The 17,294-nt window shown below is 44.4% G+C and overlaps 1 protein-coding gene across 2 annotated transcripts; it reads right to left on the minus strand.

Moving 5' to 3' along the window:
• Positions 1-1,606: 1,606 nt before the first annotated feature.
• Positions 1,607-5,355, minus strand: LOC133789784 (putative leucine-rich repeat receptor-like protein kinase At2g19210). Of its 2 annotated transcripts, XM_062227522.1 has the most exons (9): positions 5,263-5,355; positions 4,622-5,147; positions 3,839-4,317; positions 3,380-3,515; positions 3,210-3,278; positions 3,017-3,088; positions 2,799-2,870; positions 2,446-2,648; positions 1,607-1,903 (listed from the first exon to the last, which is right to left on the minus strand). In XM_062227522.1, the coding sequence occupies exons 1-8, from the start codon at positions 5,330-5,332 to the stop codon at positions 2,480-2,482; spliced, it is 1,593 nt and encodes a 530-aa protein (XP_062083506.1). In that variant the 5' UTR covers positions 5,333-5,355; the 3' UTR covers positions 1,607-1,903; positions 2,446-2,479. The 2 variants fall into 2 exon arrangements, with proteins under 2 accessions (XP_062083506.1, XP_062083507.1); XM_062227523.1 differs by lacking the exon at positions 3,017-3,088.
• Positions 5,356-17,294: the final 11,939 nt, after the last annotated feature.

Genomic DNA, 17,294 nt, shown 5'->3' on the forward strand with positions numbered 1-17,294 from the left:
GAAAGAGTGTGTCCGGGTCGTGGGTGTGCCGGGGTCATGGATGTGTCGCTGTCCTGATGAAGAAAAATTAAAGACAAAATAATACACAAAAAAAAAAAATCAAACCAATATAATAGAAAACTAACCAAAACGTTGCCTGAGAAGATGCTTGAGAGAAGAGACTACGGTTGAGAGAGGAAGAGAACGAGGGGAAGAGAAGAGACGCGGAAGAGAAGAGATGAGGGACTATGTCAATTTTTAACCTCTTCATTAGTATTAGCGGCGGGACCCGCCGTTATTATTATTATACTGCCGCTAATAATGTTATTAGCGGCGGGTATTCCGTCGCAAATAATGGTATCTACCCGCCGTAAATACTATTAGCGGCGATAGTCCGCCTCTGATAAAGGTGATTATCTGCCGATAATAAAACTTAAAAAAAAATTATCGGACTTTTTATTATGTGTATTAGCGGCAGACTATCCGCCACTAATAGTGGTAAGTCTGTCGCTAATATATATTTTTATTTATTTTAAATACTCGTACATTATTTTATTTAGGGCGGTCCGCCGCTAATAGTCTATACAATACAAGCGGACTGAGCCCACCGCTAATAGCTACGCCGCAAATGATTGTAATTGTTGTAGAGGGGTTGGAAATCTAAATTTGTAAAAATTATTAAGTCAATCAACTTTTAACTATTATTGAGAGCATAGTTGGAATGATAGTATTAAAAGTGGCTAGCTAAAATATTGTTTTAGCTAAAATTTAGCTATCAATTGACTAACTTGGTTGTAGATACTTTTCCGAGCTACGTGGTTCTTCCCAATGAATCGGCTACCTATAAAATTTGTCGAACATGCGACTTTTGCAAGCTACTGACCAAATGGGAGGAGTTCTCGGGATAGCCCTCCAAGCGGGTTGTCTGGAATGTCACTTAAGTTTTAGCCATTATAATTACCAATTAAATTTTTTTTTTCATTTGCCTTGTTGCAATTGATGTGCTTTTACTAAGATAAAACTTTATTTTTATTTCAATATTTATGTATTTGATAAATATGTTTATTTTATCCTAATTAATTAGTTTTTTAAGACGTTTGCATATATGCACATAACAACGAATAAGCATTGGTCCGTTGTTATCTGCAAAGGTTTGGTATACCTTTTATAATTTATTCTAAATGCAAACATTCCGAAGTCGCAAACCGAATCTACATATAATCTTATCATGTTCATTAATAAATACATTCCTTTCTTCCACTTTAGCATATTGTGTAATGTTAAATTATCATCGTTTAAGACTATTTTCAGACTCGATTTGTAAGACTTTATTAGCCTCGAATTTCAACAAAGTTGATTCTTGAATAATCTTCTAGATATGAAGTAGACTTTTATGAACTACTGTATGTTAGACTTTGGAATAATGATGGATAGAAAGCACTAAAGTTGTTTCAATTATTTGCCGATGAGTCAACTTGATAAAGGCTAGCTCCACAGTGGTCCACACACACATACATTAACATTAATATATATATATATATTCAAATTAAACTGCTATTTAAATTAATAATAATAATTGTGTTCACTTCATTCCCCGGCCTGTCAGCTAATTAAGTACTCAATTCAATTGAAACCAAAGGTTCGTTTTTAATCATTCGCAAATTAGAGTGGCATAAAAGGATAGAAAGTAGGTAGAATGGCATTCATACATTAGACAATATATATATATATATTTATTTCTATATATATATAGGAAAGTCAAACATTCTTTCCAAGCAAATTTTCCTTCCTACGCCTATGCTGATCCATGTTAATTCTAAGCTTCTTTCCTCTTTTTTAAAATGACGACTTTGAGCTCTTCCTTGAAAAAACTGAAACCATGTGTGAACCCCTTCCGCTGTCTTTATGCTCCATTACGCTTAACCTATAAGATTATTTATAATTTGCAAACTGTTACATAAATTACGCTTGTACTAATCCAGAACGTGCATGCATACTTTTTCTTTGGCGAATCAGAACGTGCATTATTATTAAATAAAGCCATGGAAATGTGTACTTCTTATGCACTAACTTATTTGTTTTAAATAAATTTTATATATGCATTTATTACATACATATGTTTTTTATAATTATAAATGGGCATGAATAATATTAGGATTTTTAAATAAGAATTGGAGTTCCCAATTAAAAAATAATCGGTGTTAAATGGAGTAATCCAAACTTATATGTAAACTTATTATGCATGTGTTTGTTATATTATAATGTAAGAGTACACTATTTCTAATAAATATATATATATAGGATGTAATTTATGGTAATCAACCCACATGTATATTAATATTGTGATGATGCTCTTTAGGTATATTTTCCAGAAATATATGAAATCATTATTAATGTGTAAAGAATTAGTTCATGAAGGTTTTGTTTTCTTTAATTCAATAAATGTTGAAATGTAAGCTATTTAACCTTTTGGCAGGGTGATTTGTCTCTTGTAGGTGCTCTAGTTGAAAAAGAAAACAAAGAAGCTTGAAACCATGACTCCAAGAATAATTGGTAACATATCACTCTTTCTCTTGGCGCTGCCAGATGATGATTTTGAACCTGATGAGCTTTTATTTTTCTTAGAGCACAACTTGCTTGACGAGCACAGAACAGGATTGCCTGATACACTGAAATAATAATGGTAATAATTAAGATTTCAAAATTGTTTATTTAAAAAAAATATTAATTATATATTTGTGTACAAATTTCCAGAGAGCATAAAACAACTAGTCTTAAATGATATATAAAAAATAAACCAAATTAATTAATTAACTCACTCTAATTCGACGTTGCTGTTCTTTGAAAGAGAAGTAGGGACAGGTCCACTGAGCTTATTATCAGCTAAGTTCCTAGAATAGAGAAAACAAATTAATGTTGGGTATTAATTTATTATTAATATTATTGAGATAATACTCAAGATAGAATATATATATATATTATTTTGACGTAATAAAAAATAAGACCATATTATGTGGACGTTATTTATGTATCTTACAGTTCTTTTATGCTAGGTAAGTTGCTGAGAAATTCAGGTATGGGTCCAGTCAAACTGTTATTGTGCAAGTCTCTGCAATATTTTTACAATTAAATTCAGATATCAAACTACATATGCAAGTGTAATATTTATATTATGTATATATATATATATATTATTCAAATAAGTAGAATTTATAGATTTATATACTCACATTATTTCCAGAGCGTCCAAAGAACTGAGATCTGGTATGGAGCCTGAAAGACCAAACCCATTCAGGTACCTGAAATTTTTCAAAAATATAGATTCCAAACTTAGCCATAAAAATAAAACAACAAAAAACTCAAAACACAAATTCAAGAGAGGACAATAAGTAATTATTACAGTGCTGTGATACGAGGTGTGTCGTCCGAATTACTGCAGTTTACCCAATCCCAAGTAAACGATGCAGGTAGACACGGGTCACCAGTCCAGTCTTGTAACACACTGAATGTTTCCTGTAGTCCATTCAATGCTTCCACTGGAAAAATTAAAAAAAAAATAGAAAAAGAAAAAGCAAGAAAAAAAATATCACTAATTAAGATCATAATAAATACTCGATAAAAAAAATTATCACTATCATTCATATACTTTTAAATTTTAAGCTTAATTAATTAAGATGATAGTTTACATTTGTGAAGATATTGTCTTACTTTTAATAAATAACAAAGTGTACGTACGTAGCACTACTTACTAAAAACATAAATGAATAACTTGAATAATAGCTTTATAATTTAGAATAATAGTGATAGCTACAATTAAACTACGTGTGAAGACATGAATGAAATTAAATAATTTACTAACCATCTTTCTTATAGGTTCCATTTGTTAGAGTGTTGCCGACGTAAAAAACTTCCATGGCGTTGATGAGAGGAGGCAGCGTGGAGTCTTTGGTGGCAACCAAAGCGAAGGTAGTGTTAGAAGTAGCCGTGGTGTTGGTGAGATACATTTGGAGAACACCTCCATAGGGAGGGATAATGGGATCAGAAGCAATCTGATTGTCAATGACAAACACAAACGACCTTTTTTGGTCCGAATCAAGCTGAGTCACTTCAGAGAAGTACATGTTGATGTAGATGGGAACCCCATTGGTGCTAGAGATGTCGGTGTATAGTATTAAAGGCTCGGATGTGCTCGTTGTGGTCACTGCGTGTCGCAGAACTGCTTCTGGAGGATTATCTGTCGAGTTGACTTCAATCGATGGAGCATCGTTTGTCAGCTTAACGTATCCATGGTCAATTAACTCGGGACTCCATTCTCTATCATATTCATCATCCGGGTACCTGTCAAATTTAGTATTAGCAGGATTTTAGTTAGTTACTACTCAATCATATATACATATAAGTCAACAGTACTTTCAGTTCTGAAAAGTAATAAAAAATTGGTATATATGCGCATGCAAAAGCTTCTGCTAAGCAACTTTTGCAGGGCGAGGGCGCGGGTGCTTCCATATGAGCTCGTGCTTCTGCAATACTTTATATACTATTAATTTGGTCATTTAGAGTAATCATTAAAATCACCAATGGTGCTTAATACTACCACTCTTAAGAAATTATTATTAACTGTAATTATAATTATATACTCTACCTCACAGTTGTATTTGAACCGTAAGCGACCATTTGTCTGACCAACAAAGCATACTCTGGATCGACATGACCGTACATGTTGGGTTTCAAACCCCGAACCTGAATTGCCGATATGAAAGGAAACTGGTTAGGGTGAATCTGAGCGACGCAGACGCTGATATAGTCGCCTTTAATGACATATATGGCTTCATAGATGACAAGTTCGTCGTCGCTGGAAAAGTTGATCGTGGCCCAATAGTTTCCATCAGCATGGAGCTCAAAACTCGGTGGAGAAGACTTTCCGTCGTAGTTTCCGTAATAGAAGGTCACTCGGAGAAGAATTTGTTGTCCCTTTTCGGCTTCAATGGAGTAACAGTTCTTTTTCCGAGTAGTGAATGCTCGGAGAGTGGTTAGCTCCTGAGATACTGCCCTGGTATCCTTCACCACGTGAGATTCTCCGTTATTAATTAGGGTTTCGTCACCTGACCATTTTATTGTGTTGTCGTCTACATAGGACTTGGAGGATCCGCAATCGATGCTCACAAATCCTGCAATAAATAAGTATAATATACATATGTATGAAGGTCTATATCAATAAATATATATATACGTATATAGTTTTAATCATATATATAAATATAAATTGATCGAAGCTCATGATACCTGCAGAATGGGATAGAGGAGTAGTAAGAGCTAGAAGAAAAAATAGCAAGCTTAAAGATATTGAAGTCATTGTGATCGAGCTTAATTAGTGTCGATCTTATAAATTCATGGAGAGAACCCTTCCTTTTATATAGTGGTGAATGGACTTGACTTTTCAGTGTAATATGTAAAACAGCTCTTATTTCAGCCATATTGTAAAGCAAGTGGATAGGAACTCCCGCAAGATCTCCGATTTCGCTCCTAAGAAATTTAGTATAGTTGTCTTTATTTCCTTTTGGATAACAATATATTACGTTCGCCACACATGCATGCGTGTTTTGTTTCATTAGCGTGGTAGACTTTGACTTTAGTGCATTAAGTACGTACGTACGTTACGATTACAGCTTGTCGAACGAAGTGCTTTATAGTCAAAATCAACGGCGAGGAAGCTTGAATTACGTACCTTAATCAAAAAGAGCTGACTTTGAAATGGGCAAGTCAGTCAATGGTTCGAGTACTATTATGGAAATCGATAAGCTGGAGATTTGATGGTCGATTCATTATATTATCAAGTGGGATAAAGTTTTTAGTAATAAAACTATTAATAGACCATAATTATAAGAGTTGGATACAAGGTGGCGCGAAATAATTAATATTAAAAATATACAAATGGTTAATTAAGAGAACGAGTTAATGTAGCAATTAAATGCCGAGCATATATATAGCGCAACTGAAAGAGGTAATGTCTAATCTCGGTTTTCGGATTATATTATAGTTTGAGTAATTAAAGCGCCAGCGCACCTGCCCATCCTACCATACCATCCATACATGTAGTTCACAAGATAAAGAACAAATAAACTAAATTAATAAACACTAATTAATATGGTTAACCAATATAGCTAGTTTGTGTGTGCTTTTTTCGGATAATTACTGCAAATAATTTAATGTTTTGTAATATTTAATATTTTTTTCTTCAAGAAAAGAAAAAAAAGACTGAACAACTTTCTTGTTTTTGCACTACAAAAAATATGCTCTTTAGCAGAGACATTATTAGCGGCGACAAAACATGTCCGTCACTGATATTACACTAGGTAATTTTTTTAAATTAATAAGCGGCGACATTTTTAATATTACCAACGACACTTGTTGTCGCTAATAAATTTAAAAAAACCCTGAAAAAAAAACCGAACTGAAAATATAAGAATATTAGCAACGACATGTGTCGCTACTAATAGTCGTCACGTCAATTAAACTAATATCAACGGCGACTATTAGCAGCAATACGTGTCGCCGCTAATAGTGACCCCGATATCAGCCCCTGCCTCGACTTCTCCTCCCCTATTTCTCTTTTTTCTGCAAAACCCCCTTCTCCCTTAGCCACCCTCTCCTGGAGCCCACCCACCACTACAAAAAATCTGATCTTTACCTACTGTTGACGCGGTTCTTCGCCAACAGGTAATTAAGAGAAAAAGATAAAGGGATTAGTGCCAAATGTAGAACCGAAACAGATATATGATCTTAGAGGATGAAGGAGGTGACTCAAGACACGTTTTTTTAAGTGGTTCAAAGATTAAAATCCTTCTACTCCACTAGTCAATATTATTGATATTGACTGGGTATTTGATTACAGAGTATTTCTTACAAGAGATTATTTTTTCAACCCCTATCAACTCCCAAGGTCTCCATATTTATAGGAGAAGGCACCTGGAAGTTGGTAAGAAGGTCATCCGGTGACCTTCTTACTTGTCGTATCAATTCTATGACATTCATGATTAATTCCTAAACCTGACACATAAGTGTGGTCAAATCGATAGGTAAGGAGGTAATGGGCCGCACGGCCCAACCCAGTCGAGGGTGTCTGAATACACACGTTCCTGCTGCGTGTCCGAGAATTCAGGGGGATATCAGACACGTGATGCCTGATATACGCACGTTTACCTTGCGTGTGTTGACTTCACAAAGGGTCACAGCCTCCATATCCAGCTCGTACCACGAGCTTCATACTTAGCTCGGTCTTCGGCCTTCGGAATCCCTGCCCCGGCCTTGGGCGGTGAAGGCAAGCTCTTGGGGCTTCCTCGAGCTAAGAAGGTATGACATTACGACAGAAGCTCCGGCCCTGGGGATGATCATGAGGTAATCATGGTTAGGCCGCAGCTCGGCTTGCTAATCAGCCCGTGGGAAAACCAAGGCGTACATCTGCCCCCCAAGCTCCTGCTCGTGGTATATTACGTCGTATATAAGACCACAGTAGGGTATTTTAGACTTCCCCATGAACTCTTCGCATTCCACTTTTTACGCAGGCGCCTGATACGTGGAACATCGTGGGTGGTGACGGTACGTCTTACGAGAACCGCATTTAATGGCCTAGCCTATGCCCAGCCGTCGTTTCGCATTTCGAGTGGAGGGCCTCGGATCCCTCATCAGGGCCATCCAACGGCCCTCTACACGTGATCCTTTACGCATATAAAAAGGGGTGGCCATCCTACGCATGGGCCACCCTTTCATTCGAAAATTTTCAAACTTCTCTTCTTCTTCTCTCTTCATCTCAGAAGAACAAACCCTCTACTCTGTTACTGCCACTTTCAGCATTCAAGAAGCTTAGGCGCACGGATTTCTTCAAAGCTTTGGAAGCCAATACACCGACGAAGGTGTTACCAAGGCGACACCTCCATCCACCTCCCAGCCACACACTGTAAGTTTCCTGACCATGTGCGTTTTGAAAATATATGCCACTGTAGCATAGGTAAAAATTTTACTGTAGCCGCATGCAAGGGTTTACTGGGTTTTGTGGATACGGAGGGGGAAAGCCCTTTTAGGTTAGGGTATCTTTGTCGTAGGAAATCATTTAAGAGTATGGGTTTCAGGATGCTTTCTCTAGGGAAAATTTTCTGGGTAGGAGTTTTGGGAACTTTGGGTGCGAAACCGAGTAGCTTAGGGAACACGCCTCATAGGCGGTTTTGCAATTTTCTGCCTATCGAAACTTTCCCCCAAAGGAAAACTCTATCCTGACCCTCCTGACACACGAATCTCGAGTAATCGGGGATCTGTTGGGAGCACAGGCGCGTGTTCATCGAACCGCGTGGTCCCACTCTCCACGGGGTGGGCTTACCTTAGCTCGTGCAAATAATAATTGCTTTTTCCTCATGCTTGGGTCGCCTTTTCTGAAATGTTTTCTTTTGTTCGTTAGGCGACCAGATGGCTCCAAAGAGGAATCTCCCACAGAAGAACGTGAGCAGCTCGGCCTCCCAGCAGGACAGAGGAAAGGTGGCGATGCCTAACTCCCCGATCCCTCACTTCGGGCCAGCAGTGGAGAAGGAGGTCGAGGTGGCTCCTGATGCATTCTTTGAGGCGGAGAGGATCGTCTCAAAGATCACCGATCAGGCAAAGATTAACAAAATCTTCCTTTCCCACAACATCGCCCTGGGGAAAGCATCCGTGGTGGCCCGACCTGCCTCAGAGGGCGAGCGTAGCTGTGCGCCACTCGACGAGTCGTTCGCGGCCTGGAGCGGTGAACATTTTAAGGCAGGGGCCTTCCTCCCACTGGATCAGTATTTTGTTGATTTCCTCAACTACGTGGGGTTGGCCCCATTTCAGCTCCCCCCCCCCCCAACTCTTACCGTCTGCTGGCAGGGTTGAGGTATTTGTTCCAGAAGCACGAGTGGGAGGTCCCCACTCCTGCAGACATTTTATATTTCTTCTGCCTCAAAGCTAGCCCGGACCAGCGGGGGCGAGGCGACGGGTTTTACTACCTAACCCGGTTTCCCAATACGGCGGCGGTCATCGAGCTGCCCAGCCACCCTAATGACTTTAAGGACCAGTTCTTCATGTCAACTGGGTTCCGGAATTGCGAGCACCACTACTTCAATCGTCCTCGTAAATCTTCTCCGACCTTAGCTCTTACTTTAAGCGTCATTTTAGCTCCTCTCGTACCCCGTTCTGACTTAGACTAATCTTGCAGCCATCTTCGCGAGGACAGAGAAATATGTGACCCTCGGGGCCCAATATGAAACGCTGGCGGGCTTGCCCCCCAGTGAGAAGGATTATCGCGCGCTCGTGACGGACGAGACGATGGTGGCCTGCAAGCTGATTTTTCCAAATCAGACCTTGAACCTAAAGAGACCCCGGGGGCTGCCCTAAGCTCGCGACACCAGACCTATCAACGTGGAGGAGGTCGCGGGAGATGAAGGTGAGGAGGACGAGGGCGACGAAGTCCCGTTCGTGAGGAACAGGAAGAGGACCTTAGAAGTCGTTCAGAGGATGGGCGAGGAGAGGACCCAATCCGGAGCAGCCGCGGGTCCTTCTGGCCAAGGTAACCCTTACATGTTTAGGAATCTAGATAGGGCCATTGCAGACCCTCGGTTGGCTAGGTTCAATCCTAGGTAGCTCGTCCATCGTCACCGAAGCGATCCGGACCTGAACACAATCCTGCTTCATTGTGTCGATCGGCTCGTGCTGGATCACCAAGAGAGCCGACCTAGGGGTACCGCAGTAGTAGATAACACCCTAGCCTTTAGGTCGATCCTATTCGAGGAGTATGGGACCAACCTCCGCTCATGTCCATCACTCCGGAGGGGTATCTTAGCTCCGGGGCTTAGGCAGTATGTAGGAGAATCTAGCCCTGAGTCAGACCCGGACCCAGAACTTGCGCCAGTTTGGGAAGTAATCGTCTTAGGTTCTTCTTCCAGCTCGGGGGGTAGGGCTCCCTTAGTATTCGCATACTTTTTACCTTTAACCCTTTGTCTTTGTCTCTGTATGGTTGTTAACTTGTACTAACCATGTTTTTGTTTTGACAGAAGAGATGTCTCAGTCCGAGGAGAGCCTGCGAGGCGCAGTCTTCGGGGGGAACCCCTCAGCCGGGCCAAGACTGAAAAGGCTCCGGGCGTCCAAGAGCGCCGCTGGGGGCTCCACCAAGTCTCCGACAAAGGATAAGGAGAAAACCCCAGCAGCCCAGGTCGCGGGAGCGATTCTCCCTGCTGCAGGAGCAGGCCAAATGCCTCCACCACCTCCGCGAGCTCCAGCCGCCACCCAGGACGCAGGAACGGAGCTCGGGACTTCGGCCGTGGTGGCCTCCGATGTACACATTCCAGTCAATCCCCAGGATCTGGAGAAGATCCCAGAGGCTTTGCGGGGAATGGTGTATGAGTCGGCGAACTACGCCGTCAGCCATATATACAAGTTCACCGAGAAGGAACTCCGGGCCATTGAGACAATGAGCCCAGTTGGCGTAATGGAGTCTTCAATGGGCATGACCCTAACGGTAACCTGCCCTGTTCTTTTAAAGCTTTTACCATTACACTTTGCCCTATTTTTCCTCTAAGGCAATTTATCTTTCATTTCTTGCAGGGCGTCGTCGCTCTTCACCAAAGCATCGTCAGGGCCAAAACTCAGCTCGAGGATATGAGGACCGAGCACTAGGCCTCTCTTCAGGCGGCTAAGGCGACTAAAGATGCCTTGGCGACCTCGAAGGTCGAGTTGGAGAAGACCCGGTCGAAGGTCCAAGAGCTCGAGACCTCCCTTGCCACCTCGCGGACAGACCTCGATGCCGTGAAGACTGAGATCCAGGCCGCCCTGGAGGCCGAACGGACCACTTCGGAGCAGTCCATGGAAGATCTGTTCTATCACTGTTGGGTCTACAATCCGGAGGCTGACTACTCCTTCATGTCACCGAGTCTCTGGGCGCGCTTGCTGGTGAAGTTCCAAGCTCGCCTTGACAAAGAGGCGCCTTCGGAGGCTGGGGAAGGCTCTGGTGCGGCGGAGCAGGGTGAGACAGCGACCGCCCAGGGGCCATCTGATGGAGCTTAGGGCGTTTTTTCTCTTGTGCCCTTGAATATTTTTAAGTATTTTTGATGTAACCTTTGCATGAGGTGTTTTCACCTCGAGACAATTTGCTTTGACGTTTTTAATTTACGCTTTTTCTTGCCTTTTCGCACTTTGGTTACAATAATTTTTTTTTGAGAAACTTAGTTCGCGTTAAATTTTATACATATCTCGAGCTCTTTAAGAAGAACATCGATCAATAGATTTAAATCAACTTCTAAGTTCTATGACTCAGTTAGGACCAAGAACTTAAATTGAAAACTTAGTTCGCGTTAACTTTTATACATATCTCGAGCTCTTTAGGAAGAACATTGATCAATAGATTTAAATTAACTTCTAAGTTTTATGACCCGGTTAAAACCAGGAACTTAATTTGAAAACTTAGTTTGTGTTAACTTTTATCCATATCTCGAGCTCTTTAAGAAGAACAACGATCAATAGATTTAAATCAACTCCTAAGTTTTATGACCCGGTTAAAACCAGGAACTTAATTTGAAAACTTAGTTCGTGTTAACTTTTATCCATATCTCGAGCTCTTTAAGAAGAACAACGATCAATAGATTTAAATCAACTCCTAAGTTTTATGACCCAGTTAAAACCAGAAACTTAATTTGAAAACTTAGTTCGTGTTAACTTTTATCCATATCTCGAGCTCTTTAAGAAGAACAATGATCAATAGATTTAAATCAACTCCTAAGTTTTATGACCCGGTTAAAACCAGGATAGGACTTAGTCAGCGTTAACCCTTATCAATATCTCGTGCTTTTAAGAAAACAACGGTCAATCGATAAGAATCAACATCTAAGTCGTTAAGGAGACCTGGTTATATCCAGGTACCATATGCCCCCCAAGTAACTGGGAAAGGGTCTTTCGTGGTTACTTTAAGATTACACTCGCAAATATGCGTAAAAAGCTGATTTTCATTAATACATAAAAAGTGGCCTTCCAGGCCTTACAAGTGGATCATTGATAGTATCTCCTTAAGTGGATGGCGTTCCAAGTCCGCGGGACCGCCCCTCCATCAAGTCGAGCTAACTTATAAGTTCCCTCCTTGATGACTTCGACGACCTGGTATGGTCGTTCCCAATTCAGTCCCAAAACTCCATCTTTGGGATCCTTACCGGCGAGGAAAACTCTCCTCAAGACCAAGTCGCCCATGCTAAAGGCGCGTTTTTTGACCTTGGTGTTGAAGTAGCGGGTGATTTTCTGCTGATAATGGGCGAGCTGGAGTTGCGAATCCTCTCGCCTTTCCTCAACCAGATCGAGGGAATGGCACAGGAGCTCATGGTTTCGATCTTGGTCGTAAGACTGGACTCTATATGAAAGAACCTTTATCTCCACGGGGAGGACTGCCTCACTCCCAAAGGTTAGGGAAAAGGGAGTATGACCCGTAGGAGTCCGATGCGAGGTCCGGTATGCCCATAGGACCTGGGGGAGCTGTTCTGGCCAGACCCCCTTCGCTTCATCTAATCTTTTCTTGAGGCTCGCCTTTAGGGTCTTGTTGACAGCTTCGACCTGGCCATTAGCCTTAGGATAGGTCACGAAGGAGAAACTTTTTACAATCCCATGTCTTTTACAGAACTCGGTGAACAGGTCGCTGTCGAACTGAGTGCCGTTATCGGAGACGATCTTCTTGGGCAGGCCGAAGCGACAGATGATGCTTTTAACCACGAAGTCAAGCACCTTTTTGGACGTTATCGCTGCCAACGGCTCTGCCTCCGCCCACTTAGTAAAGTACTCGATGGCTACCACGGCGTAACGGACCCCGCCTTTTCCAGTGGGGAGGGCGCCAACCAAGTCTATCCCCCAAACGGCAAACGGCCATGGGGACGAGATCATCTTCAGCTCGACTGGAGGAGCTCGGGCAACGGCAGCGAATCGCTGGCACTTGTCGCACTTTTTCACGTACGAGATCGAGTCTTTTGAAAGAGTAGGTCAGTAATACCCTTGCCTGAGAGCCTTTAAGGCCAAGCTCTGCCCCCCGGTGTGGTATCCGCAGAATCCTTCGTGAACTTCCTGCAGAATGGCCTTCGCTTCACTTGGAAGAACGCACCGGAGGAGAGGTAGGGAGTGTCCACGTCGGTACAACACCCCATCAACTATCGTATATCTAGGAGCTTGATACGGGATTCGCCGTGCATCGTTACGTCCTTCAGGCAGCTTGCCCTCGATGAGATATTCAAGAATGGGGGTTATCCAGGTCGGCCTGGCGTCGACCATTCACCTGGATAGAACGCCAATTTTTCCATCAGTGGGTATCGTGATTCTACCCCGAGAAGTCTCTTGCTAATGTAGTAGACTAGCTTCTGAACTTGGTCCTCTTCTTGTACCAGTCCGGCACTAGCTGCATCCTCAGTGACAGCCAGGTAGAGAAAAAGAGGCTCTCCTGCCTTGGGCTTGGATAGCACGGGCGGTTCAGCCAGACGTTCCTTCAGGTCGAGGAATGCGCTTTCGCATTCTACTGTCCATTCGAACTTCTTGTTTCCTCGGAGCAGGTTGTAGAAGGGAAAACACTTATCGGTTGACTTGGAAATAAACCAGTTGAGTGCTGCCACTCTTCCTGTTAAGCCTTGGACATCTTTCCGCGACCTGGGCGAAGGAAGCTTGAGCAGTGACCGGATCTTACCGGGGTTCGCCTCGATTCCTTGGGTATTGACTATGAACCCCAGGAATTTCCCTGACGCGACTCCAAAAGTGCACTTCTGGGGATTGAGGGTAGTATTTTAAAACATTCTTCCAGGTCGGAAACATGGTTATCGGCAGTCTTTGACTTGACTAGCATGTCATCAACGTACACTTCCATGTTCTTTCCAATCTGGTCCGCGAACATTCTATTTACTAGTCTTTGGTAGGTAGCTCCGGCGTTCTTCAGACCGAACGACATGACCTTGTAGCAATAGACATTAGTTGGGGTCATGAAGCTGGTGTGTTCCTGGTCCGCCGGATTCATCGCGATCTGATTGTAGCCTGAGTACGCGTCCATAAAGGACATGAGCTCGTGCCCCGCCGTGGCATCCACCAGCTGGTCAATCCTTGGCAATGGAAAACAATCCTTCGGGCAGGCTTTATTCAGGTCGGAGAAGTCAATGCAGGTCCGCCATTTCCCGTTGGGCTTTGGAACTAGCACGGAGTTGGCGACCCAGATTGGAAACTTGGCTTCACGGATAAAGCCACATTTTTTGAGCCGGGCTACTTCTTCTTCTAGGGCTTCAGCCCGGGTTATTCCTAAACGTCTTTGCTTCTGAGACTTGGCAGGAATGCTTTTATCCAGATGAAGCGTGTGCATGATGACACTCGGGCTAATCCCCACCATGTCCTCGTGCGACCATGCGAATACGTCCAAGTTATCCCGCAGAAACGTAGTCAGCTCCGCCTTTCTCTTGCTACAGAGATTTTTCCCGAGCTTGACAATCCGTGATGGATTTTGTGGATCAAGGTTCACCTCCTCGAGCTCCTCAATAGCCTGGAGCTCGGATCTGTCTTCGCCTACTCAGGGGTCAATATCCTCATTTAAAGCGACATTTCCCCCTTTGGCGCTTTGAGGTTTTTCAATCTCAGGATCCGCCAAGGGTTCCTGAGATTCCTCTTCACTCTGAATGGCCATAGCCAGCTGCCCGGGTTTAGATTTTCCCTTTATGGAAATGCTGTAGCATTCCCTGGCAGCGAGCTGATCACCATGGATAGTGCAGGTTCCCGTCGAAGTAGGGAACTTCATGACGAGGTGTCGAACAGAAGTGATAGCCTCGAAAGTTATGAGCGTAGGTCGACCCAAAATGGCGTTGTAGGCAGCGGGGCAGTCTATGACCACAAACTCGAGTAGTTTGGAGACTGTCTGAGATTCTTCCCCTAGGGTGATCACCAGCTCGATCGTCCCTATCGCCACTGATCTTTCTCCCGAAAAACCATACAGCATCATGGAGGTTTCCTTTAGCTCGGCAACGGTCAAACCCATCTTCTCTATGGTGGATCGGAATAGGAGGTTCACCGAGCCCCCGTTGTCTATTAGTACCCTCCTCACTCTTCGGTTGGCGAGCTGGACTGCTACAACCAAGGGATCATTGTGAGGGAACTGGACATGGCCTGCATCTTCCTCCGTAAAAATGATTGGTTGCCTCTCCAATTGCTGCTGCTTTGACTGGCGCTGCTCCGGGATGAACTCCACTCCGTTGTGAACCTTTAGTTCATTCACGTATCTCTTCTGGGTGCCTCTGCTCGTGCCAGTCATGTGTGGTCCTCCAGAGATGGTGGATATCTCTCCTCCGACCACGGGAGGAGGGACATCCTAATCTACCCGAGACCCGGGCTGACTGGCTGGGGCTTCTGGAGCAGGTCGACTCGCTGAAACCCTGTTCCGTGAGTACTAAGCCAAGGGGCCGGCTCGGATGAGAGTCTCGATCTTGTCTTTTAGATGCCTACAATCGTCGGTATTGTGGCCCACATCGTTATGAAAATGGCAAAATTTGGAAGTGTCTCTCTTTCCCTTGTGGTGCTTCAATGGCTCCGGCCTCTTCCAGGGGACCCGAGTAGAGTTGGCCAAGAAGATACTCTCCCTGGACTGGGTGAGCTCGGTATACGTCGTGAAAACGGGCTTAAACTTGTCTACAGACTTATTCTTCTTTTGGCCGTGCTGACTGTTTTCGCCATTTCCCTTTCTTTTGCCTCCACCGGGCTGGTTGTTCTGTGTGACGTCTGGGGCCGCTGCCACGACCTCCGTCCCTACTCCAACGAGCTGATCGGGAACCTGGCTGGTTCTCGCAGCCGAGGCTTCGGCTTCTTCCAAGTTTACCCATTCTTGGGCCCTATTAAGGAATTCGTTGATCGAGCTGACTCCTTTCTTTTGTATATCCTTCCAGAGATCTCCTCCGACAAGGATTCCGGTTCTCATGGCCATGAGCTTGGAGCTATCATCCGCGTCCCTAGCTCGAGCAGCGACGTTCGCGAATCTGCTCAGGTAGGCCTTCAGCGTCTCACCGGGCTGCTGTCTCACGTTAGCTAGGGAGTCGGCCTGGACACGGGCGGCCTGGGAGGCGCGGAATGCCCTTTTGAAGTCAGCTGAGAAGGTTTTCCAGGAGCTGATTGACTGTCTTTTACTTTGCTTGAACCACTTCCTGGCAGGTCCAGTCAGTGTGGAAGGGAAGATTAAGCATCGCAGCTCTGGGCCAATGTTATGGGCCATCATTAGGGTGTTGAACATCCCTAAATGGTCCGATGGGTCTCCGTCCCCATTGAATTTTGATAAGTGGGGCATACGGAAACCAGATGGGTATGCCGTTAATGCTATATTGGGGGCAAAGAGTTCCATTTCGTCCCCTGAATCATATTCGTCTTTTTCTTTTTCAGACAGGAGTTTCCTCATCAGCTCCTCCATCTGAGTCAGGCGCTCGAGGGTTTGGTCCTGATGTCCTTGGTTATTTCGGGGCTGTTCGACAGCTCCGGATCCATTGTACATATTAGGTGGGTTATTGCCCCTCCTATCTTGAGATAGGTTATTTGGGACATTCCCTCCGTTACGTACTTCGGACAGAGCCCCCCCTGAACGAGCCTGGCCACCATCTCCAGCTCGGTCCTCTCTATGAGAGTTGAGGCGATCTCGAAGATCGCCTCCCTGGGTGGTTTGGTGACTTTGTGCCGAACTTAACCGCTGACGCAGGTCTCCCCCAGAGAGAACACTCCGGCGACTGCCAGTCCAGTGGCTCCTGCTGGATAGGCTTGGGGTCCGCCTTCGGTGGTGAGGATTTGAGCTTTCTCCTGGCGCCCTGCTACGCCGGGAAGGCCCAGCTGATGGCGGGTTTCTCTTACTACTCCCATAGGCCGGGACGTCTCGGACGGGCCGAGGAGGAGACGGATATCTGATTGGAGAAGGAGGATGCCTGACTGGGGAGGCGATCCTAGTTCCGTCTGGACGGATCAAGTTTGGTGGGGGCCTTTCAGCCCTGCCAACCTGCTGGTCCCGCGCCGAGCGATTTGGACGGGGCGCAGGACGGTCGTCGGGGACGGGCTGGCGTCGCGGGCCCTCCCCGGATCTCCTTTGGGAATTTCCTCGAGCTCCCCTGGGCGTCCTCGAGGATGGCTGAGAGCTAGGAGTTGACGTCCTGACCGAACGGCTGTATTGCTGTTGTCCGGTCCTAGGCATTTCCTCGAAGTTTGCCTCTCGATGGTGTGATGAAGGGGTGGAGTTGGCTGCCAGAAGTTTGTCCGAATGGCTATGCCTGGACCGGTTACCCTGGCGAGACTTA

The sequence above is a fragment of the Humulus lupulus genome, chromosome 7 (genome assembly GCF_963169125.1).
Source record: "Humulus lupulus chromosome 7, drHumLupu1.1, whole genome shotgun sequence".
NCBI lineage: Eukaryota > Viridiplantae > Streptophyta > Magnoliopsida > Rosales > Cannabaceae > Humulus > Humulus lupulus.

Excerpts from the sequence above, each read along its gene's own strand:
- LOC133789784 (XM_062227522.1), bottom strand. The coding sequence starts at position 5,332 with ATGACTTCAATATCTTTAAGCTTGCTATTTTTTCTTCTAGCTCTTACT. Across the intron at positions 4,318-4,621 it reads GGTTCAAATACAACTGTGAG|GTACCCGGATGATGAATATG; the intron begins GTAGAGTATATA and ends TAAATTTGACAG. Across the intron at positions 3,089-3,209 it reads TTGGACGCTCTGGAAATAAT|AGACTTGCACAATAACAGTT; the intron begins GTGAGTATATAA and ends AAAATATTGCAG.